The following is a 24,490-nucleotide window of genomic DNA, read 5'->3' on the forward strand; positions in this document are numbered from 1 at the left end:
TCAGCTTGTGGTGTTGAGGATCTCATCAAAATTGGTGGAACACATTAAAATACAGTCGGATTTGCTGGTCTTGTCAACACTGATGTAATTATGAACACAGAAAAGTACCCTCACATTTTGGTCTACCCAATAAACCATCAGGAAAGCATCTAGTTGGCAATAGCTTAATTCTTCAGCGTGACAATGATTGCAAACCAGGTATGCTTTCACTGTGTGAAAAACACACAGAGGAACACTGTCAGTCATTGACTGGCCTGACCAGAGCCTGGACCTCAGCATTAGTGAAGCACTGTGGAATCTTTTTGACAGAGATCGGAAAAAAAATCAGCCAATATTTAAAAAAGAGCTTTGAATGTCCTTCAAGAAACTTGGAGAACTATTCCTGAAGACTACTTAGAGAAATTACACAAAAGCTTGCCAAAGAGAGCTCAGGCTGTGCTGAAGAATAAAGGTGGTCATGCTAAAATATGGACTTTTAAGCTTGTTAGTATAGAACAAACTTTAATTTTGCCTTATACACTATACTTCCATGTATATCTGCAAATGTTTCAGTAAATTGCATCACCTATTTTTCATTTTCTAGGAAAATATGAAAAACTGCTCATATGGAAAAGATATATATAAATCTTATAAAGTTTTTATCTGTCTTGTATGAAACTTGTATGAAAAGCATACAAGAGTGAAAACACATATAAGATCCCTTGAAAAATTATATAATGAAACTTGTATGTTTTGTATACTTACTAAAAAAAATATGAACGTAATGAGAAAGTGGCCACTTTCATGACTAAATCATATATGTTTTTACTATTTCTTTTCCATATGAGTGAAGCCTGCCTCAAGACTACACAGCACTGTATGTAAAACATGTAAAATCTTAACCTTAAAAGCAATTTAGATCTGTGAAAATAAACTGACTATAAACTGATTATAGTCCCTCTAAAATGTAGTCAAGTACAGGACGATCTAAGTGATACAAATGGAGGATAATTCCTTTAATTCCTTTAAAACTGAAACTGCCATTTATATTTACTTTCTGCCACTGGGTGAGGCAACCTTGACCCACTACTGGCTCAATCGATCGTGGCGCAAGAATTGGGAAGTTTGCCTTGCAATTTGAGCCCCAGTTTGGACAGTCTCAGTTGTCGTGTCCTTGGGCAAGACACTTCACCCATTGCCTACTGGTCAGAGGGCCCGGTGGCGCCAGTATCCGGCAGCCTCGCCTCTGTCAGTGCGCCCCAGGGTGGCTGTGGCTACAATGTAGCTTGCCATCACCAGTGTGTGTGTGTGAATGGGTGGATGACTGGATGTGTAAAGCGCTTTGGGGTCCTTAGGGACTAGTAAAGCACTATACAAATACAGGCCATTTACCATTTTACTTAACCCCACATCAGCACATGGAGTAAATAAACTGAGGTCAGCTGTGTTGCTGATTCATCAGCTGTTCCTGCTAATTAGGTGGCAGAGTGAGTCATGTGAGTATCCTGTCAAAGTCTGCTGTTTCGTCACACAAACAGCAGGAGCTCCTATTTAATGTTCAACTAAATGAGTGGTTGTGAGTTACTCTGTGTGTGTTAATGTGTGTATACGTGCAAACATAAAGATAGTCACATGTGCCTCGTCACTGTGTGTATTTGTGTGGAGTTTCTTACAGCTGGGCTTCAGAATCTCTGGAGGGGTCCTATTGTTAAAGACTTCCTGCAGAAATCCAGCAGGGCGAGCAGAGGAAAGGGAGGATCACAAAAATATGGAGGTTAAATAGAAAAAGAACACTTTCAGCTGTAATCCACAAGGACTTTTTTTTTACAGCTAGAAAATGTAAATTAGCAAGCAGTAAGATGCACCAAGATTTTTCTTCTTGATCTGGCGTAGTAGTTCTACAAGTATCTCTTAACTCTAGCTTTTGTCTAATTCAGCTAATGAAAAATGTGTCTGTCTGCAGCTCAGTGCAGAAACAGGATCTAAATACAGAAACTACCTGAGAGATGAGAAAGTGAACTAAAACAGTAAATTTGTGGACTTTGAGGGTAAACAATGATCTTACTGTCCATAAAGCTTCAGATCTGAGTAATCCTCCTCTGCAGGTTTCTCACTTTCGCCTTAAACACTTGATTTTGCGTGACTTTAAAAATAGATGCTATCATTTCTGTAGTTTCTTCCTTCCACTGCTACGTTTTCTGTATCTGGCCGATCCTGCAACAAATGACTTGATTCAACTGAGTGGATGTGATAACACAGACTTTCAGTACATGCATTCAAGCCTCTGTACCGGAGTGAAGTTGCTCTTTGGTCAACTGCATAATAAGTTGTAGATGGATTACCTCATTGTTATGTTTATTATTCGTGTCACTGTGAATGGGGCAAAAGCGTAGCGCTTCCTGTAATTGTGCGGATATGGAGCAGATGTTGAAACTGACATCGTTTTTGCTGCTTTCTTTCGCTCGCCTCATTATTCTTTCATCTCATTATTTCTTTTTTGTTTTCTTTAGCCTTATTTCACTCACCTTAGCCTCCGAGCTAGGGATGTGCTGCCATTGCAATTGCAATGATTTGCAGCGAGCTTCTGTTTCACCCGCTGTTCAAGTTCACAGCAGACTCCCCCCCAAAAAGGGAAGAATTAGCAAGAAATTTGGTATTTGACCTTTTACCCTCCATTTATTTCCATACAGTGTGGCCTTCTTGTCTGATCTGGTTTCCTTTTTATGGAAACAAACTGTGAGAAAAATGATAGAAGCTTCATTTTCAAGCCATTCGCATCAGATCCCAAAATTGTGACTCTGTTTTATCTCAAGCCACTCTCAGGCATATCACAAGCCATTAAATGTAATTATATTTTCTCTGGCACTGCTCTCCAGTGAGATGTATTTATTACATCAGGCAACTGAGATATTATATGAATTGCTTACTACACTGCAACAGGCTGTGGGGGTGCTGTCGTTAAAAGAGCACACGCATTTGTATATGTGAGAGCGCTCATGCGCATTTATATTGGGGAATGAGGGTCACTAAGGGTCACCCATGTGCCCACTCCAGAGACAGGAAATGGCTCCAATATGGGCTTCCTTGAACGCTTTTGGGAGTGATTTAGGCTCCTTGTCAGGGCCAGAACTCTAAGATCAGGGAGCACAAATGTACAAAGTGAAAAATACAGATGTTTCATTTGGGCCATTTGAAACCGTCGATCTCTGGTGGGCTTCACCGAGAGTCAGGGGTTTATTAACAGTGTCAGTGGGGCAGCGAGCAATGAGCTGATATGTCAAGAAAAATTTATGTCAAGTTTAATGTTAACATATGTAAAAAATGCTGCTTTTTCTCCCTGACAGATACACCTCAAACCTCTGCTAGCTTCTTGTCTTTATCGTCATGTAAGACCAGATTATTTTCCATTAGAGCCGTCTTTTCTATCAGATTACGTTCTGTTAGAGTCTTTTAACATGTGTTTGTGCTACTGGTGGATTTATGTGTAGCTTTCAATAGCAACACCTGTTCACAGACTCGAACATGAAGATATATTCTACTTCAGACTTTTTCCAGACCTAATGCTAGATGTTTATCATGTCATCTTGGACTGTGTGCAAATATGCTACTAAGATGGTCAGAGTATCTGACAACTATCTCGGCCGTGATGGTTGTTTACACAGAGCATATTTCCAACCATCTGCTAAATCTAATTTAGGGCCATACTTAAGACTTCAGCGTCACGAAAGGGGGCATGTTATGATTCTCTTAGCAGACACAATAAAATGTGAACAAAGCAGCGATGTTTTATTCAGGTTGGATGATGCAAACACAGAGCTTACGCACTCCACTGAAGTTTTTTGGGTGATTGTGCCTGTATATTTTCATTTTGTTATATTTCTATATTTTTACCAGGGTAAACTTCCGCCTACTATCCCACTCCTGCTTTACAGGTGATAATAGAGCAAAAGGACCACTAGTCTTTGACTTTATTTATTTTCTGCTGTGTTTTACTTGCATCTATTGGAAAGAGTGAGTGTAAACAACAAAAAAAATATTTTATTTCATGTGCTGGAATGTGCAGAAAATAGGTTTAAATGTTAAACAAATTTCTTCCAGTCAGAGAATGGTGCATATAATTTAATTTTTGCTTGATGCATAAAGTTAAAAGACTAAAACTAACACTCAGGCGATGGCGGTCCGGGGGCCGGCCGTGCGGAAGGCAACGGCGGCCACTCAGGCGATGGTGATCCGGACCAGGCGAGGATGAAGACTCGGATGAAGCTGGACCAGGCGAGGATGAAGACTCGGATGAGGCTGGACCAGACGAGGCTGAAGGCTCTGAGGCTGGACCAGACGAGGCTGAAGGCTCTGAGGCTGCAGCCGGCGAGGCTGATGATGATGCTGCAGCCGGCGAGGATGATGATGATGCTGCAGCCGGCGAGGATGATGATGAAGCTGCAGCAGGTGGCTGGACGGGCTCCTCGGGCCCTCCAGCTGAGACAGGTGGCTGAACGGGCTCCTCGGGCCCCCCAGCGGAGACTGGAGACAACGGCCGGAGCGGTCCCTCGGACCCTCCAGCGGAAACAGGAAACAAAGGCCGGAGCGGTCCCTCGGACCCTCCAGCGGAAACAGGAAACAAAGGCCGGAGCAGTCCCTCGGACCCTCCAGCAGAGACACGGGACGAAGGCCGGAGCGGTCCCTCGGACCCTCCAGCGGAGACACGAGACGAAGGCTGGACGGGCCCCTTGGACCCTCCAGCAGAAGCCATCACAAAGCCAGCAGGCATGGAGTCCTCTGGCAGACATGAAGGCAATGGGTGCTGTGCTGAGCACTGGCCCTGCTCAGACAGCACTGACACGGAGTTGTTCTCTGAGGGCTGCTTAATCTTCAGGGGTCCAGAATCAGCTGGGGACTGAGACCTAGCCTCTGGGGAAGCCCTGGAGTGCAGAACGGTGCCTGAAGCAGCTAAAGCGCGAGAAACTCCCTGACTGGACCTTAAATTTTCTCCCTGCATGGAGTGAATGAGTGGAACCGGTACTGCTGGAGCCAGAGCTACGGGTAGCGGGGGCACTGGAGCTACTGGGGCCTGCGCTACAGGCGGCACTGGAGCTACTGGGGCCTGCGCTACAGGCGGCACTGGAGACTGAACTGAGGGGGGCACTGGAGACTGAACTGAGGGGGACACTGGAGACTGAACTGAAGGGGGCACTGGAGACTGAACTGAAGGGGACACTGGAGACTGAACTGAAGGGGACACTGGAGACTGAGCTGAAGGAGGCACAGGAGACTGAGCTGAAGGGGGCACTGGAGACTGAACTGAGGGGGACACTGGAGACTGAACTGAAGGGGGCACTGGAGACTGAACTGAAGGGGACACTGGAGACTGAGCTGAAGGAGGCACAGGAGACTGAGCTGAAGGAGGCACAGGAGACTGAGCTGAAGGAGGCACAGGAGACTGAGCTGAGAGGAGCACTGGCTGCGGGGGAGCTAACTGAGCTGAGAATGGCTGCGGGGGAGCTAACCGAGCTGAGAGTGGCTGCGGGGGAGCTAACCGAGCTGAGAGTGGCTGCGGGGGAGCTAACTGAGCTGCCGGCAGCTGCACAGGCGATAAGCAGCTCGCGTTGACATCCGCCACACAAAACGCAGCCCCTGAATGAACAGTCATGCAGTCTGAAAATGAAAAAGAGTCCTCACTCACCACAGCCGGCGATTTAGAAGCCCGAACGTCCGGCTGTGGGGTGGCGCGCTTGCGGCGCGATCGGCGTTTCCTCCCCGCAGACGGCTCCGACGGGCCGGGCAAGATCACATCCGGCGAGTCGGGCAGCGAGGCAGGAGTGGCTGAGAGAAGGTGAGGTGTGTGCCGGAGAAAAGCCTGTATGGTCGGAGGAAGTGAATTCAGTAGCCATGGCAGGCCAGAAAAGAGACGTTGTAGCCGACCTTCCACGGCGCGGCGAAGCTCGTACGGAGGATTCTCCAGCCACAGCCCGAGGAGGATCTCCACATTGTAGCCGATGTCATCCTGGAGCTCCTCGGACGGATTGACTGCCGCTGGGTCCATGGTGGCTGGTTCGTTCTGTCACGGTTTGCGGGGCAAGCCGTGTGGATTTGTAGTAAGGACCCAAAAGGCGGCAGCTCTGGTGCAGGTGAGTGTTTATTTACAGGGGTGTAAGTACAAACAGCGGTGGCGACAAAACATGAAACCGGAAACCTAAACTGGGTAAACTAATAAGACAAACCAGAATGAGGATGCAGGGAGGTCCGGAGAAATACATACGGGGAGACGCAGGGAGACCGAGGGGAAACAACACAGACGAACCAGCGATTACTAAGACAGAAAATACAACTTAAATACACTCAGAACACAGGGAGATTACACACAGGTGGGAGTGATTAACATGACGAGACCAGGGAGGCAAACTGAAAACACCCACATAAGACGCAGACCTTCACAATAAAACAGGAACACACGGGGGGAACAGGGTAAACACCAATTAGAGAACAGAACCAAAATCGCGAAGAGAAAACACAAAACGCTGGGTCAAAAGGACCCAGGATCATGACATGCACACTGTTCACATTTCTGGGGTCAGGCTGGATGCCATGTTTTGATACAATGTGGCCCAGAAATTGTACCTGATCTTTGGCAAAACAGCATTTTGAGGGGTTTAGCTTCAAGCCACTTGCCTGGAATCTGCCGAATATTTCTTCCAGATGCTGGAGATGTTCTGCGAAAGAGCGGCTGTAAATGAGGACATCATCCAAATACACTAAGCAGGTTTTCCAGGGAAGGCCACGAAGTACCATCTCCATTAACCGCTGACATGTGGCTGGAGCGTTTGTGAGTCCCATGGGCATAACAGTGAAGTGGTAAAGTCCACTGCCGGTTGTGAAAGCAGTTTTCTCATCCTTCTCTTCCAGTTCAACCTGCCAATAGCCATGTTGAAGGTCCATTGTGGAGAACCAGGCAGAACCTGACAGAGCATCCAGTGCATCATCAACCCTTGGAAGAGGATGAGAGTCTTTGATTGTCACTGCATTGAGTTTCCTATAGTCGAGACAGAAACGCCATGTACCATTTTTCTTTCGCACCAGAACAACTGGGGCGGCCCATGGGCTGTAGCTTTCTTCGATGACACCTGCCTTTAAAAGGTTGTCAACTTGAGTCTGTATTTCAGCTCTCTGTTCAGGTGTCACTCTATAGGCTCTTTGTTTAATCGGTGTAGCATCACCTGTGTGAATATGATGCTTAATTATGCCTGTGTGACCCCTGTCTTCTGAGTGCTTACTGAAGATTCCCGAATACTTCTGGAGAAGTGATTTCAGGGACTGAACCTGGGAGTGTGACAAGTTTGTTTCATCGATTTCTACCGGCAGAGTCGAATCATACACAGGTGAAGTAGCACAACATGGCTGCTCCAGTGGGATGATATCAACAGATGAGCCTGAATGAAACTCACCAAGATGCTGTCCAGGGTACAGTTCGATTTCATCACTGGAGGGATTAAGCATTCGAACCACTGTAGTACCATTCTGAACTTCACTGAGAGTGTGAGCCACAACAATGTCACATGTAGGATCAGGGATCAAGACACCGTAGTAGTCTGTTGGAACAGGAGAAGCCGGTGTGGCTGCTGACACACAGGCTGTGATCAGAGTTTCGCTCATAGCTGGAATTTTGGTTGGCGCTAACACAGAAACATTACAGCAGGCAGCCACCTCATGTCCTTTGGGCAACAGGGGAATTTTCGTGTCCCACAGTTGCAACACTTTGTTTTTGAGGTTGAGAAGAGCATGGTGCCTCTGCAGAAAATCCCAACCTAGAATGACTGGCTGGTAAGCACCTCTGAGGACTTCAAAGTCCTGCTGTCATACCTGAGTCCCAAGCCTAATACCAACGGTTAACTTGCCTAAGATTTCCAGACGTTCTCCATTGACTGAACGAGCTGGCACAGAGGATGCTACCATAGGCCGTTTTTTCAAAGCTGGATGAGAGTTTCGAAAATCTTCACTCACAAGGGAGACAAAGGAACCAGAGTCAATTAGAGCACACACTTCAATGCCCTCGACAATAGCCAAGATGTTAGAGGAGACTGATCCATCAGATTCTGAGGGGAACTGGGGGATGTGGTTTTGGGGCTCTGATACTGTAGCCGATGTTTGCCCCTCAACAGCAGCTAATGAAAGTTTCCCTGTGGGCCGGAGGTGAAATGTGCAGGCCTTTCCAGGGACTGGAAACGAACACTGGTCCTACTGTAGGACCCAGCATCTCTAACTCTACGTGGAGCAGGACTGGGACTGCGTCGGTATCTGTTATTGTCAGGGTAATTGTACCTGGAATACTGGGAGGGCTGTTGGGAATGGTATGTGCGTTGATCGTGTTTCTCACATTCGTCCCACTCATTGAACCTCTGGGGAACAGGGGAAGAAGGACGTTCACGGTGAGACTCGGGATCACGATGATAACGCCTCTCAGGCGAGCAATAGTCTCTGGACTGTTGTCTGGCATGATAAGGCGACGGGGACGCACTGCGGGTGCTGTACTGAACATTGGAAGAGGAGGATCTATCCCGACTGGAGTCCAAACGTTGGGCAAGGTAACTCTGTTTCTCCCGTAACTGCTGTACTTCATGTTTCAGGCTGGTTACAGTAAGCGTGAGCTCCTCAACCGCGTGAAGAAGTTTAGCATCAGTAGGCTGAGGACGTATCATAGCAACCTGTTCCGAAGATGGAATATGAGAGGATCCTGCAGCTGTAAGTTGCAATGCTGCCCGTGCTCTCTCACAACGGCTGGCAATGCGCAGGGCTCCGTCGAGATCCTCTGCACCCATCTCATGAATCTTAGATTGCAAGGTGGGGTCCAACCCAGCAACAAAACGGCGAAATTTTTCACCTTCCAAGGCATTGTAGTCATAGTTAGGGAAAGCTTCAAGCACAAGACGGGTAATATCTGCGCTGTACACATCTAAACTTTCACCTGGTTTCCGGGGGCGAGCATTCACATGTGTCTGGAAGAATGGCAGAGAATATTTTGGACCGAAAACCTCTTTCAGCTTATCCTTCACTAGATCATAGTCTTTCTGGGCTGATGAAGGCAAACTGTCCCAGTACAAAAATGCAGCATCTGCTAGACGAGTAGGCAGAACAGAGGACATCACAGTTGGCAAATCTACCTCAGGTGGAGTTGTAAAAGGTTAACATCTGTGTTTAAGTTGAAATGTGTGGCTGGTAAATCTGGATTAATAGTTAAAAAGTTAAGAGATAAAAAGACTTATGGGGATGTTAGTTCAGTTTATGTCTTCATACAAGGAAAAAAGGGAACACCCCAGTTATAATTTGGTCTTTGTTATATCGTTCAGTGTTAAATCAGTATTTTTTCTAATTACACTTTACACCTTCCATGGCATCACTTGAAAAATACCACTAGGTGGCGCATAGCGGACAGGAGGAGCGTAAACCCCCCTCTGGGAGGCAAATCTGCAGAATAAATCCTGCAGTTGAAACGTAAACAAGTTCATGATCTGTGCCTCTTTATTTCAATACACAGCTATAGGATCTAGGATCGCACCCCTCCCAGGCACCTGTCACAGCCAGGGGGGCAACAGAGTCATAGCTTGCACTGACACTTCAAAGCGACGAGACCAACTAGTAAAAGATTCAGTCCCATCTCCTTTAAAAACAGGTGGAAGATCTATTGTCAGGGCACTGGAAACGTTATGGTGGGCGGGAGCAGCAATAGTCCGTATTGCATCCACTGACCTCGAATGTGGCACAGGAGAAGAGCGCAGCTCATGCACAGATTCACTCTCGTCAGCTGACATGTTCCCAACAAATATCCAGCTCAAAAAAAAAATCACAAAAATCACAAAAACAGAGAGAAAAGCTGCAACAATCCTTACTATCTCCAAAAATTATTACTGTTATTATTTTCAGTTCATCAGCTGTTCACAGAGAGGGATAAATCCCAGCGGGAAAAAAAAACGATCTTATCCGCAGCTTGGGAGTAAAACTCACCAAATACACAGATCCATCAAGAAAATAAATCCCACCGCTGCCACCAGATGTAACGTGAGGGTTCACTAGATGGTTTGGAATCTCTCTGAATAATTAGGAACAGCAAGATGGAGACGGATAACTTTTTAGCAGCCACTTTACTCTCAGCACACCGCAACAACAACCCACACTTCCTGTGTGCCGCCCTCATGAATAAATGTAAAATGGCGCCGGTGAGGTCGGCTGCCGTGCTGGATGCTCTGCCCTAACTTCTCCACTTTTTGCAGTTTTTCGTCACTTTTTGCTATATCTGCGATAATCTTGCATTGGCATCATGCAAAACACACAAATCCGCTACAGTAGAGACACTTTGGTTTCTATTGGTCTGCAATACGGGAACATTTCACCATGTTTAACTCCGGACCCAACCTGGCCAAAGGAGATCCTGAGAGAGAACAAAGGACGCGACCCTAAGCGACGGCCTCGAGGTAAAAGAGCCGGCATCAGGAACAGGCTACGGGCTCGCGCACACCGCGCACCCATGCCCAGTATCCTGCTAGCCAATGTTCAATCCATCGAGAACAAGCTTGGTGACCTCAGAGCCAGAATCAAGTTCCAGAGAGACATTCGGGACTGCAACCTCCTCTGCTTCACCGAGACTTGGCTGAACCCAGCGATACCAGACCACGCCGTGCAGCCGACGGGGTTCTTTTCGGTTTACCGCATGGACAGGACAATGGAGTCGGGGAAGAAAAGAGGTGGTGGAGTGTGTTTGATGGTGAACAACAGATGGTGCGACAGCACAAACATCTCCCCACTCACACGCTCTTGCTCGCCCAATCTGGAGCTTTTGATCGTTAAGTGTCGCCCTTTCTATCTCCCTCGGGAATTCACTGCGGTCATTGCCTGCACTGTTTACATTCCCCCTCACACGGACTCGGACACTGCCTTATGTGAGCTACATGAGGCTCTCACACATCAACAAACACTTCACCAAGATGCCGCACTCATTGTTATGGGAGATTTTAACAGAGTGAATCTCAAACGGACATTTCACAACCTTCACCAGCACATCAACTGCCCCACCCGGGGCACGAGGACATTAGACCACTGCTACACCCTGTTCAAGAACTGTTACAAGGCTCAGCCCCTGCCGGCATTTGGAAAATCGGACCATTCCGCCATCTTCCTCATGCCTGCTTACAAACAAAGGCTAAAGCAGCAACCACCAATCAGGAGGGAGGTCGCTCGCTGGACGGACCAATCGGTGGCCGCGCTGCAGGACGCACTGGATGACGCAGACTGGGACATGTTTCGGCGCAGCTCTGATGACATCAACATGTTTACGGAAGCGGTTGTGGGATTTATCGGGAAACTAGCGGACGACACAGCAGAAAGAACTATCATCCGAACGTTTCCCAACCAGAAGCCGTGGGTGGATAAAAACATCCGCGACGCTCTGAGATCACGCACCGCTGCCTACAATGAAGGGCTTGTCTCCGGTAATATGGACCTATACAAGGCTGCGTCCTACAACGTGCGCAGCGCGGTCCGAAAGGCAAAGCGGAGCTACAGGGAAAAACTAGAGTCACAACTACGACAGTGCGACTCTAGGAGCCTGTGGAAAGGACTGCGGACTATAACGGACTATAAACGACCAGCTTCTTCAATGATGAATGCAGATGCTTCACTGGCTGATGAGCTGAACACGTTTTATGCTCGCTTCGACGCCGCAGCAATTAAAACAACAAACGGCTGCGCGCGCTCGGAGTGCACCAGTGAAGAAAATGCATTCGTCATCACAGAGCATGCCGTGAGGAACACCTTCAGGAGGGTGAACACCAGGAAGGCAGCAGGACCAGATGCAATCCCTGGCCGGGTCCTTAGAGCCTGCGCTGATCAACTAGCACCGGTGTTCACGGAGATCTTCAACCTCTCCCTGGCCGAAGCTGTGGTTCCCACGTGCTTCAAACAGTCCATTATTGTCCCTGTTCCAAAGAAACAACAGCCCGCTTGCCACAATGACTACCGTCCAGTAGCACTGACTTCAATTGTGATGAAGTGTTTTGAAAGACTGATGAGAGATCACATCACTTCTTCACTTCCTGCCACCATCGACTCACTTCAGTTTGCTTACCGGACTAATCGTTCCACAGACGATGCCATATCTCACCTGCTCCACACATCCCTGAGTCACCTGGACACTGGCAGAGGGAATTATGTTAGGATGCTGTTCGTGGACTACAGTTCAGCATTCAACACAATAATTCCCTCTAAGCTTTTCACCAAGTTGACGGATCTAGGACTCAGCTCATCACTGTGTCAGTGGATCCTCAACTTCCTCACAGACAGACCCCAATCAGTGAGGGTGGGAAAACAAGTCTCCCCCTCCATCTCACTCAGCACTGGAGTGCCTCAGGGCTGTGTTTTAAGCCCCCTGCTGTACTCACTGTACACTTATGACTGTGTAGCCACATCCGACACCACCTCCATTGTCAAGTTTGCTGACGACACTGCTGTTGTGGGCCTGATCTCCGACAACATCGAGACGGCCTACCTGGAGGAGATTAGGAACCTGGAGACCTGGTGCCAGGAGAATAACCTCCTCCTAAACATCAGCAAGACTAAGGAGCTGATCGTGGACTTCACTACAAAGCAGGCGAGGAATTACAAACCCCTCATCATTAGTGGCACGCCAGTGGAGAGAGTGGACAGTTTCCGATACCTGGGTGTCCACATCACTCAGGACCTGTCATGGTCCTGTCACATCAACACCCTGGTTAAGAAAGCCCGTCAGCGTCTCTTCTTCCTCAGAAGACTTAGAGACTTCCATCTGCCACTGAAGGTGCTCAAGAACTTCTACTCCTGCACCATCGAGAGCGTCCTGACGGCAAACATCTGCACCTGGTTTGGGAACAGCACCAAGCAGGACAGACGAGACCTGCAAAGGGTGGTGCGCTCGGCAGAACGCATCATTCAATCAGAGCTCCCTGACCTGCTGTCCATCTACACCAAGTGGTGCAAGTCCAAAGCCAGGAAGATTATGATGGACCTCTCCCATCCCAACAATGGACTCTTCTCACTGTTGAGGTCTGGGAAGCGCTTCCGCTCCCTTAAGGCCAAAACAGAGAGAATGAGGAGGAGCTTCTTCCCCCAGGCTATTCGGGGCCTGAACCAGGTGTAGGACTGGACTCTCCCAAACACGTCACTATAAGACTGGACTCTCACACACGTCACCACACGCACCACCACACATTTCCTATAATCCCATAATTCCTATAATTTATAATCCTTATCTTTATAATCTCTTCTGCTATTTGCACATTCTTTACTGTAAATTCCTAAGTTAATTTGTAAATTTTTGTAGTAAACTGTAAATTGTAAATATTGTAAAACTTTTCTTCTGTCATTTAATGGTTGGGCATTGTACAGCTACAAGCATTTCACCCCCATGTCATACTGTGTATGGTTGTGTGTGTGTGACAAATAAAATTTGAAATAAAAATTTGAATTTGAATACTTCACTGACCTCTCAGAAGCCAGGAAATCTTAAACTCAGATCAAAACAGGGAAAACAACCAGGTAGATATAACACACACTTATTACTGGTTTGAACATGCATGTCTAAACATTCAAACATGTAAACATGTAAATATCAAAACACGTAACCACCAAATAGCTACATAACTAGCTTTATAACCCTTGTAAACACCTCTTTGTATATCAAATTAGATTTAAGTTTACTTCTACACTTTACAGTATGATGGATTATGCAGAAAAAGTAGAATTGGGCTGAAAGATCTATCTCTTTATCACCTATTCAGGTTGTAAATCGTGTTTTTAAAAAGTAACTAAGTAACTAAGTAATTAACTACTTTTGAAAATAAGTAATCAGTAAAGTAACGGGATTACTTTTTGGGGGAAGTAATCAGTAATTAGTTACTGATTACTTTTTTCAAGTAACTTGACCAACACTGCTTATAACTAACGGTTATTTGAGTTGTTGTTGCTTTCCTATCAGCTTGAAGCAATCTGGCCATTCTCCTCTAATCTCTGCCATCAACAAGACATTTTTGACCAGAGAAGTTCTTGTTTGTAAAATCTAGACTTGGTTTTGTGGGGAAATCCCAGAAGATCAACAGCTTCTGAAATACTCAGACCAGCCAATCTGGTACTAACAACCATGCCACATTCAGAGTAACTTAAAATGTCTAAATTCCTAAATGCTCCTGCAATGTGATCGGCTGTTTCAATATTTGCCTTATTTGCCTTGATGAATAGCTGAACAGGTGTGAGTGCGTATACACCTGAACCTGACTTTCATTTTACTCTCAAACACTTCTTTTTTAGTGAAGCAGCTTTTTCATGTCACTTTCGTAATGGTCAGAATTGATTCATTTTTGCTTTTCTTAGATGTAAAAGTAGCTTATGTTAGATGCCCAGCTCTTCCTATCCACAAGCCAAGCAGTTCTTTTATTATTTCCATTACTCAGTAGTGTATTAATCATTTTTATATTTGAGTGTTTCCATTTGCAAACTACTCTTTAAAAATGTACGCCACGTGTTATCTCTACCACAGGCGGCTTCTTTTTTTTTTTTGAGGGATTTTTTTATATTGCTTCTATTACTTATTTTAATTAATACGTGTTTGTTCTATATGTTTGGTTCAACTTCCCTGAATCAGTGTTGTTTCCTCAGTGGACTAATTTCCTCACAGTAATCCACAGCTGATAATTGTAAATGGTAAATGGCCTGTATTTATATAGCGCTTTACTAGTCCGTAAGGACCCCAAAGCGCTTTACATATCCAGTCATCCACTGTATTCCATTGTATTCTTTGTCTCCTGTTGTTGTTGCTGAATGTGATTGACAAGTACTATATTTACAAACCACTTCTTGATAACCCTGGGTGTCACTGATTGTAGATGAGCAATCCAGAATTTGACGCAACTTGGGCTGAATAAATCGTCTAACCTAATGAGACATGCAGCCCAGAGAGTGAATTGCTTGCTTTCCTCATTACCTTTCGGGAAGTATTTCTGATAATAATCACGGCGCTTAATGAAATAAGAGCTAAGGGAGCCTTTTCAAGAATGTTTTTTAAATGACCTCATCTTAACCCAATCAGGCCCAATCAATGTTATAAAAATATTCACACCTTTCCTGTTTTCAGGAGCTTGAATCATGTTTTCAGTCATGTTTTGTCCATCTTCTAAAGCTACTTTTTTAAAATACAAAATTACCCTTTTTGAACAACAAAGTAAATGAAGGCATTTTTTTTTAACTTAATATGCACTTGTATAAACAGTTTATAAAGCTTTTTAACTGAAAAAGGGGATTTTTAAGAAAGTAATTAAAACCTTTTCCCAACATATAAAGCAGGTTTTCATTGGACTGTAACAAGTCCAGTGAAAAACTAAGTATACACTTAGTCCTTCCATAGGAATAAAGAGGTTGGGAATCCAGTCCAGTGAACCTGATTAATTGATCACTGATGATTAATTGATCATCATTAGATAAGTATCATGTAAGTACCATTCATGAATTAATGTATGCTGTGGCATTCAGGTATGTGTTAACACAGTGCATCAATTATTACAGTAGTTGATTTCCCTGCAAAATTCCCCCCAAGATCAGACCATATAATGCTAAGAAATGCTGTAAAAAACAAACAAACAAAACAAACCCAAGAGCTACATCTCAGTTTCTGCGGGCCTCAGTTAGCATGTTAAATGCTACCGGTTGTGACAATGTAAAAAGAAAAAGACAAGCATGGATTATATGCAAGGGTTGCCAGGAAAAAGCCTCTCTAAAAAGAACCTGACAGCACAGCTTAGGTGTAAAGGCTTTTTCTGAACAACATCCTTTCGACAGATTGGACCAAAATGGAGATGTTTGCTCATAACGTACAGCATCAGGTTTGGTCGAAACAAAACACAGCCTATCAGCATGAACAACTCATCAAGCACTGTGGTTTGGTGGTGATGATTTGGGGTTGTTTTGCATCTAGAGGACCTGAGCTCTTGCAGTCACTGAGTCAACCATGAACTCCACTGTATACCAATGCATTCTAGAGTCAAATATGAGGGCTTCTAAAGCTTGGCTGAAACTGGGTCATGCAACAGGACAATGATCCCAAGGATCGAATGTACAACCAAAAAGGTTGGAAAAAAACATATCAAGATAGTTGCAATGGTTCAGTCAATGCTCAGACCTCAGCCTGACTGAACTGTTGTGGTGGGAGCTTAAAGAACTGTGCATAAACAAATGATCACAAACATCAATGAACTGAAGCAAGGCTGTAAAGAAAAGTGAGCCAAAATTCCTCCACAGTGATGTGACAGACTGATAAAATCCTACAGAAAGGAGTAAGTTCAGGTTATTGCTACTGAAGGTGAATTTAGTGGCATTAACCTTACAGCATAAAACTTCACTATAGATTTTTTTGACTTTTTTAATGCTTTTTGTGTTTCCATATAAAAAGTCCTCCAACTCATTTTTTTTCTACAATTACTTGATTCTGGAGGTAGAAAAATATACAAGAGTATGTCACACAGTGGAAAATTGTGTTTTTATATTTTGTTTTGGATTGGACTGTGTTGGTACATAGTGTCGATTTTATTTGCATGATTTTATTGTAATAGTGATATTGCATGTTTGTTTATTGATATTCCTATTGCATGATTTTATCCCCATATTTATAGTGTGTGTTTAGTGTTGATTGAACAATATGTTTTTTTTTATTCCACTGTGGATTAAGCGGACAATTGTAGGCACCTGTGAGGTGGGGGCGTTCCCCGAGGTGGCCTATCAGCCGCCAAACTGACTTAAGGGAGATGGTGAGCGCAAAGACTGAAAGAGAGACACACGAAAAGTGAAGAGCTGGAAACAAAACGCGTGCAAGCCAGCATATGAACAGAAGGACCTCCGGCCTGACTGTGGGGCGCCACGAGACATTCAGCGATCGGCCAGCATAACCCGGCGATCCACAGTAGGGCAGAATAGCGACCGTGGGAGGCGACGCGTGAAATCCACAGTAGGGCAGGGGTACGCCTCTGCCTGCATCTGTGAGTATCGCTTTCCCACTGTTGGGCGCTAGGAGTAGCTTTGCCGGGGAAGGGTGACAGCGGCTGCGCCGACAACGTTGCTGGCCCGTGTCTGTTGTTTCAGGGCGGAGCTACGAGGGAGGCCGTGCGCGGGTGTGGAGAGTGGCTGGACTGCACGATCGCGCACCGTCAGGTGGAGATAGGAGCCTCCTCCCTGGTCTTCTGCTGGCGAGATTCCCCATCCCGGAAGAGGAGTTCCTCTCCTGTCTCTTTCAGCTCAGGAGAATTTGCCCGCGTGTTGCTGGACTGTGAGAATTAGGACCCTGGGGGGAGTTTTTAGCATAGGGAAAAACATTCATTCAGCTTTGTGTTTTTAGTGTTTAAATCATTCCGGCCGGCCGGGTTTTTAGCGGGTTGCAAACACTATTTTTATTGTATACGGGGATTTTAGCTTGTATTTGTGACTCTGGCTGTGTTTTTTTTTTATTTATTTTTTTTTTTATGGAAAATAAATGATGTGTTTGACGCCAGCTAAGTTTCTGTGCTCTGAGCGCTGACCCACTCACTCCCCTTTCTGCTTGTATGTATACAGACGTGGTGGTGAAGATTTAGGTCCACCAGTTTAGCGGCTACAAGTATATAAAAGGTGTTCTTTTATTTAATGGAGTTAGACTAGTAGATATGTCTGTTTGTTGTCATTTGTATAATGTCTTCTTGACCTCATAGCTGGGAAGTCACACGTGTAACTAGCATGAATAAAGTCTGCATTCTATTTACGTTTTGGGCATGTGGGCTCATTTATATTATTAGTTCCATATGTGGCTTTTCCACTATATGGCACAACACATGCCATAAAAAAGATGATAGTCCAGCCGCTCTTACATCACCGAGGGCAGTTATGTGCAGTAAATGGGAGTGGAGCAAGGTTATAATCCAAGATGCATCTCTCCCAGTGATGAGTAACAACAATAATAACCAACATACAGCTGCTAAAGGCAACAGTCATCACCCTCATGCTTAAAGATGCCAACATAGGTAAGAAAATAGGAAATAACTTGTAAACAGAATAATAATAACAACCTAGTTTATAGTATTTTTTTATCATGCACATAGTCTAAATTTAGTATCAGTGCGTTTTCATGTGAAAGAAAAACAATCAGTGTTCATCATCATACACAGAGAAGCTGAGGTCAGCAGGGGGAGGACATAATCAGTCTGGTCATGTTTCCTACGCATAGCCTGCCACCTTGTGTTGAGAATCTATATTAAATCATATAGCGTTCGAGCTACCGTAAGTAAACTCTCCAATGTATAGTTTGCATTTTTTCCCCCTAAATATAATACTAATGTGTAGTGCAAATTGCAATACATGTTGCATATTACAGTTTAAAAATTAGCTTGGGTCTTGCTACAATTAAAAGCTGCAGTTACCAGCACTGCTTGATCAAATATTTAAATAATTTAACTCATCAAAGCACCTCAGCTGTGGTAATAAGTAAAGAAATAGATGAATTAATTAAGTATATACAATAGAACTTTAATTTAAGCATATATAATTGTTCCCAGGTCAGAATTCTTTTTAAGTGATCTATTGAAGGTGCAATAATTAAGTGTATATAACAAGAGAATAGATCGTAAATGCCAATTTTTATATCATTATTTATTTATTTATTTTTAAACCCCACCAACAACACTAATATAGAAGTAGGCTAATTCTTCATACAGTAAAAGTTTATAGATGACCAGCTCTGGCTATTTTTTACACTTTTTCCTAGACTGAGCCCGCCTTTATCATGTGTTATTTGGTTTCCTTTACTCGTCATTACAGAGATTAAATAATGTAATGATTAAGACAGGCATTTTAAAATTTTTATCTAATTGTTTGCATCTTTAAAGTATTTTGAGTTTCTTCCTAAAACGCTTTACTCAGCATCCATTGTTTTTGTTTAAATTAGGGCTCTACAAAACAAGATTTCCTCTGAATAATTCATAGCCTTTGTCGTTAAATGTAATCAGTTTATGGGGCAGCTCAGAGGTTATGTAGCACATATTTCCCGCTGTGCTCTGTTGTATGCACGAGGCCGGAGGCGTCCGCGGATCACTCCAGGCCACGTTTTTACGTCACCTGCCACCATGTTGGATCCGGAAGTGGGCAGAGTCTGCAGGAATCTCGAGCCCAGCTGAACGTTAGCCGTCGGCTTCGCTCGATCGGTCCACCGCTTTCCGATTTTCACCTCTAACCTTCAGGTTACATGCTGCGTGGCTCTCTTGCTGGTCGAAGTCGGCGCCTTTCTTCGGATTTTATCGTTTTTCGGCATCAGCTATGAGTACTCTCACGCAGAGAACATCGGGCCTCGTCCAGCGGCGGACCGAGGCCATTCGCAGCGCCGCCGCCGAAAAGGAGAAGGAGTCCGGCGGTGAGGAGGACGAAGTGCGCCGCGGGGAGGAGGAAGACGACGACAAAGGGGACTCAAAGGAGACCAGACTGACGCTAATGGAGGAAGTGTTGCTCTTGGGCCTCAAGGACCGAGAGGTGAGCGCTGTTTTGCAGTCCAGCTTAGCAGGCTGGCTAGTAACTTAGTCGCTACACTTGACATTAACTAATGTTAGAGTTTACTGTGCGTCACCAGTCGTGGTTGTCAACAAAGCCAACTCTGGTTTATTAAAGCGCTAGTTAAAAGTTTCCCGGAATGCTGTGTTCATGTAGCACATCTGGAAGTGTATTGATTCACAGTGTGTCGTTGCTAAGCTTGCTAGCAGATGTCATGTAGCTTGTATTTAAGCGCATCGAAATGTTTTGCGCTGCGTTTTGTTGTTGGCTCGTAAGGTTACAGAAAAAAATGGGGGGTGGTGGAGAGTGAAAACAATTATCAGGTTTGTTGAGCTTCTTAGCTCGGGTTTCTCCAAGCGTTCACTTGACAACTCGCCAGCGAGTCACCGCTTTCCTTTTCATCTCGCTTTGCTTCAGCTCCTTCCAACACGTCAGCTAAGTTAGCGAGTGTGTTTTTTTTCTCCACCCAGGGCTACACGTCTTTCTGGAACGACTGTATTTCTTCCGGCCTTCGAGGTTGTATGCTTGTAGAGCTGGCTCTCAGAGGGAGGTTACAGCTGGAGGCGTCCGGTGTGCGAAGGAAAAGCCTGCTGGCAAGAAAGGTGAGAACTATTATATTGCGATGTTTGTGCGTGTGTGTAGGGGGGAAAAGGACCAGTTTGTCCGGTTAAATGCTTTGACGTAGTGGACACTTGACACTGTTTGCTTTTCTTCTGACGAAGAAGGAAGCATTTTTTTTGTCGGGAGATTTATACCTAGTTATCTATGTAATTCCTCCTCACACAGGATGTGTCTACATCACAATTCCACAGACAGCAGCCATCATTATTAAAATGTTTACCTTTCTCTGGCAAGGTGATCTGCAAGTCAGATGCTCCAACAGGAGACGTGCTGCTGGATGAGGCCTTGAAACACATTAAAGAAACTCAGCCTCCAGAGAATGTCCAGAGCTGGATAGAGCTACTGAGTGGTGAGCTAAGGACTGCTGTATTTGTTAGCCAAACCTAGTGGTGATCTGCTTATTGTTTCACCTTTTCGGTCACATAGGTGTCTAAAATGTTGGGGCGGAGGAGTACTGGTTGCTTATGTGCAATGTAATGTCACATTTGTCAGTAGCAGGATTAATTGATTTTTAAAATTGTTTTAAAAATACCTTGTAGTGCCCCAAGTGGCAATTGTTGGAAATGCAGTAGATAATTAGGGATGCACCAATCTGTCAGTAGATGTCAGTCTTGGTGTTCGTTGTGTGAGATGACATTCACCAATGGCAGTAGTTAGCGTTTATCTGTAGTCCCAAAACTTTTCCAAGATGGATAAATATCAAAAGACTGTGTAATGATGAAGATTTATTACACTTTAAACATTTATTTTTAATTAAAATACATTTACATTTTGTGCACTGTCACAGTCTGCAAAATGTAACAAAATATAACAATGGGTGCATCCTTTATAAAAGCAACACAGGAAGCATTTTTGGCTCCTGTTCTCAGCTAAGAACCTTAAAGGGGAAAAATGACCTCGGCATGCACGTCATTTATTTTGTTGCGTCTGAAAGCCCATCTCAATGTTGTCACGTAGGCGAGACCTGGAATCCGCTCAAGCTGCACTATCAGCTGCGAAATGTCAGAGAACGTCTGGCCAAAAACCTGGTGGAGAAAGGTGTCCTCACCACAGAGAAGCAGAACTTCTTGCTTTTTGATATGACCACGCATCCGCTTACCAACAGTACCATTAAACAGGTATGCAAATGTTCACTTTGTTCTGCAATCATGATCAAAATTTTGATTCAAGCATCATTGCATATCATTAGTGGGGGAGGTTTGTGTTTTTTAGTTTGCGTGCGGGAACTGTCAGCTATTTAGGAGCATGTTAGTCACACCCTCAACTTCATTTGATAGAGGTTTGACCTATATTTGCACTTTTTTTTTCTTCACTGGATTCAGTTAAAGTAGAGTTGACAAACTGCACAAGTATTAGTGCAAAAGGGGTAATATTCCCCTCTTATATATTCTCTCATATTTTAACTGGATGGCAAATCATTTTCACTTCATGGTTGTATAGTTAACAACCTTGATTTTGGTCTAGCATTAAAACAAGCAGCTATAGGAGGACAAGAAGTCTGGCAGCGATATATGCTTATTAGTTAGCTGTAACATAACCTTCTATGCAAAAAACCAACTGTTTAGTTTCCGGCCTCGAGAGGCTAAAGCAAACTTCCTGTCTGACTGCTGAAGGGGTTAAAGTCTTGCTAAACATGAAGCTACAAATGTGACTTTAAAAAAAAAAAGTTTTTATTTTAGTTATTTAATTATTTATTTTGTTGTTTATGATATTTGTATACGTGCAGAACTGTGTGAACTTTGGTTTTATGTTAAAGTGCTTTATAATAAAGGTATGGTGTGGTACAGATTCTGAGTTAGAGCCTGAATAGTGTAATGATCTAATTGAATCTAATTCACATTAATTCTAACTATAAAACTCTATAATATTTACTGTTACTACCTGCAGCGCCTTGTCAAGAAGGTCCAGGACTCTGTTTTGGAGAAGTGGGTCAACGATCCCCACCGCATGGACAAGCGGGTTCTGGCCCTGATTCTGCTGGCTCACTCGTCCGATGTTCTTGAGAATGCCTTTGCCCCGCTCCAAGACGAACAGTACGACCTCGCCATGAAGAGGGTTCACACTCTGCTAGAGCTGGAGCCAGAGAAAGAGAGCGCTAAGCCCAATGTCAATGAACTAATGTGGGCCGTGGTGGCCGCCTTTACTAAATGAAAGCACCTGATTGGTTGGACTGAAAGGTGGTCTGTATTATTTAATTGGCTGAAGGACTTAATGAGACAGACTTCACTCTAATGAGACAATCTGTTTTGGTTGGGGAGCTTGTTTAGACATCTCTTCTGGATGATATTTTGGTGGTAGTCCATATTAACACACAGTCTTGATCGGTGGTGGGCTTCACCAAGCTAACAGTGGGACGGGCTAGATGACTCTCTAAAATGGAAACAACTGGCTGCTTTCACACAAGTGAGGTACATCATCTGCCACTGCAAAGGATATACTTATACAAACATCAACACTACATACAGGTGGGTTTCTATTCGTTAGATGACATCGGAGAGCACAGTAGCTGGCAACAGTAGTCATGGTGAATATGAAGATATTGACTGGGGCCGAGTTTCCCTTCAGCACAGAGGAAACGTCATCTCTTCATCACTTCAAGATCTCCATACCCTGCCACATGCTAACGCGAGGACAAAGGATGAGCAACGCTCTTTCTGCTCTCGCAGGTCTCCCGCTTCCACCTGTTCGTTTCCACTTGAGTTAAGAACGCATCTCTGGGTTCCCATTATTACAGACTACCTGACTGTGTCAGATTCATTTTGTCCTTGCTTTAATTTTTCTTTCCTCCTTTCCCCTCAATGCCTCTTGAGGGGGAAAGAGGGGCTAAACACAAGTTCAGTTCCTTCACCAGTAAGTGTGAGATCATTCGGCCCTTATAGAGATTTAAAATGTGCAATCTAACAAAGCTCTCATTAGTTTACTGGTTTTTCAAGGGTCCATTCTGTGTGTAGAGAGCGCAGCTAGTCTTCCGTTTCTGTTTCTGTTGCTGATCGATGCTTGGAGTAGCCTGCCATTAATTAACTTTTTGCACAGCTGCTAGCCCTGCAGGTAGGTTAGTATTTATAGGTGTCTTCTCGGGTTGTGTAACCCACTTGTGACAAAGGGATTTGATGATTATAAACTTTAGAAACTATGGTAAAGGAGAAAAAAACGACAACAAAAAATCTCAATCCAGCTCTATAAATATAAAAAATTAAAAAAACAACAAAATAAATAATTCCCTTGGTGATTTAAAAAAAAATGCTCCTGCTACTTATATTTCTAAATGTGAATCGAGATGTAAAGATGCAGGGGGAAAAGAGTAGTGGTCGAATTTGGATATTTAAAAAAACCCTCTGTGACACTTACTGTGATCATTAGTGTTTACTTATACATATTAAGGATTTGTTAGCTAAGCAGGTTAGCTATTTTAGTTACTACAAAAACATATTTTCTCACTTAAAACTAGTGGTATGTAGACATAGAAGTGCTATTTAGGTTTAACAATATTTTCATTTCCCTGAAAATTGACAAAAATATTAGTTGAATTTCCTTTTGTCATCGTAGTTAGTATAAAAAAAACAACCCAAAAACAAAACAGAAAGTTAGAGGCAAGTCTTGTGTAGGAGTTTCCACACATGACTAATCGACAAGCATAACCTGTTTGCATTTCCTCTGAAGAAATCGTCCTGACATGATCATGTGATTTATTCCAGTTGTTACTTTTAGAGGTAAGTGAGAAAATGTGTTGTGTAGTTATGGAAAGTCAAGACTTTCCATGTATCTCAGCTTAATTGTCATTTCATGATTACATGCTCTTTTTGTTCTGTTTAATCGGCCCCTGTGGGCATGTTGTATGGTTTGATACATGGAAATGATGGCGGAGGTTACATGGGGTCTTGGTAAATCCCTGTTTATGACTGAAACATCTTAACGTCTAATGGAGAGGAAATGAACTCCAAACACGCTTTGGTCTGGGAAAAACTTGTTTCATTGTAAAATTATGATTATAAAAACACCGTCTGATCAATGTGGTCTGTGTATGAAGTTACATCGCCTGTTTTATTTTTGCCTTTCTTCTACCTGCACAGTACCAGTGGGTATGAAGAACTGTTGAGACACGTTTACAGCAACAAGACCATGCTTGTTCTCGGTGGAGGGCTGGGATGTTTGTGGATGTAGCTACAGAGAAAACGGCTTGTATGTAATTATTAATCATTTTATGTGTACGGTCTAATTGAATTCAGTGAAAGGGATCTCTCCTATCCTCTATAATTCTGTATGCTTTTTGTATTACCACAAAAAAATAAACTAAGGATCCTTTAAGTGCCTGAATTTATAA

At 44.0% G+C, this 24,490-nt stretch overlaps 1 protein-coding gene across 1 annotated transcript; it reads left to right on the forward strand.

Annotated features, from left to right (window-relative positions):
• The first annotated feature begins 19,097 nt into the window (after positions 1 to 19,097).
• Positions 19,098 to 24,490, forward strand: LOC309710198 (Golgi phosphoprotein 3-like). The gene is made up of 5 exons (XM_082539466.1): positions 19,098 to 19,530; positions 20,019 to 20,150; positions 20,404 to 20,518; positions 21,127 to 21,287; positions 22,057 to 24,490. The coding sequence occupies exons 1-5, from the start codon at positions 19,321 to 19,323 to the stop codon at positions 22,318 to 22,320; spliced, it is 882 nt and encodes a 293-aa protein (XP_082395592.1). The 5' UTR covers positions 19,098 to 19,320; the 3' UTR covers positions 22,321 to 24,490.

This window comes from Aulonocara stuartgranti, assembly GCF_965226115.1.
Source record: "Aulonocara stuartgranti genome assembly, chromosome: 7".
Classification (NCBI taxonomy): Eukaryota; Metazoa; Chordata; class Actinopteri; order Cichliformes; family Cichlidae; genus Aulonocara; species Aulonocara stuartgranti.

Excerpts from the sequence above, each read along its gene's own strand:
- LOC309710198 (XM_082539466.1), top strand. The coding sequence starts at position 19,321 with ATGAGTACTCTCACGCAGAGAACATCGGGCCTCGTCCAGCGGCGGACC. Across the intron at positions 19,531-20,018 it reads TGGGCCTCAAGGACCGAGAG|GGCTACACGTCTTTCTGGAA; the intron begins GTGAGCGCTGTT and ends TTCTCCACCCAG. Across the intron at positions 20,151-20,403 it reads AAAGCCTGCTGGCAAGAAAG|GTGATCTGCAAGTCAGATGC; the intron begins GTGAGAACTATT and ends TTCTCTGGCAAG.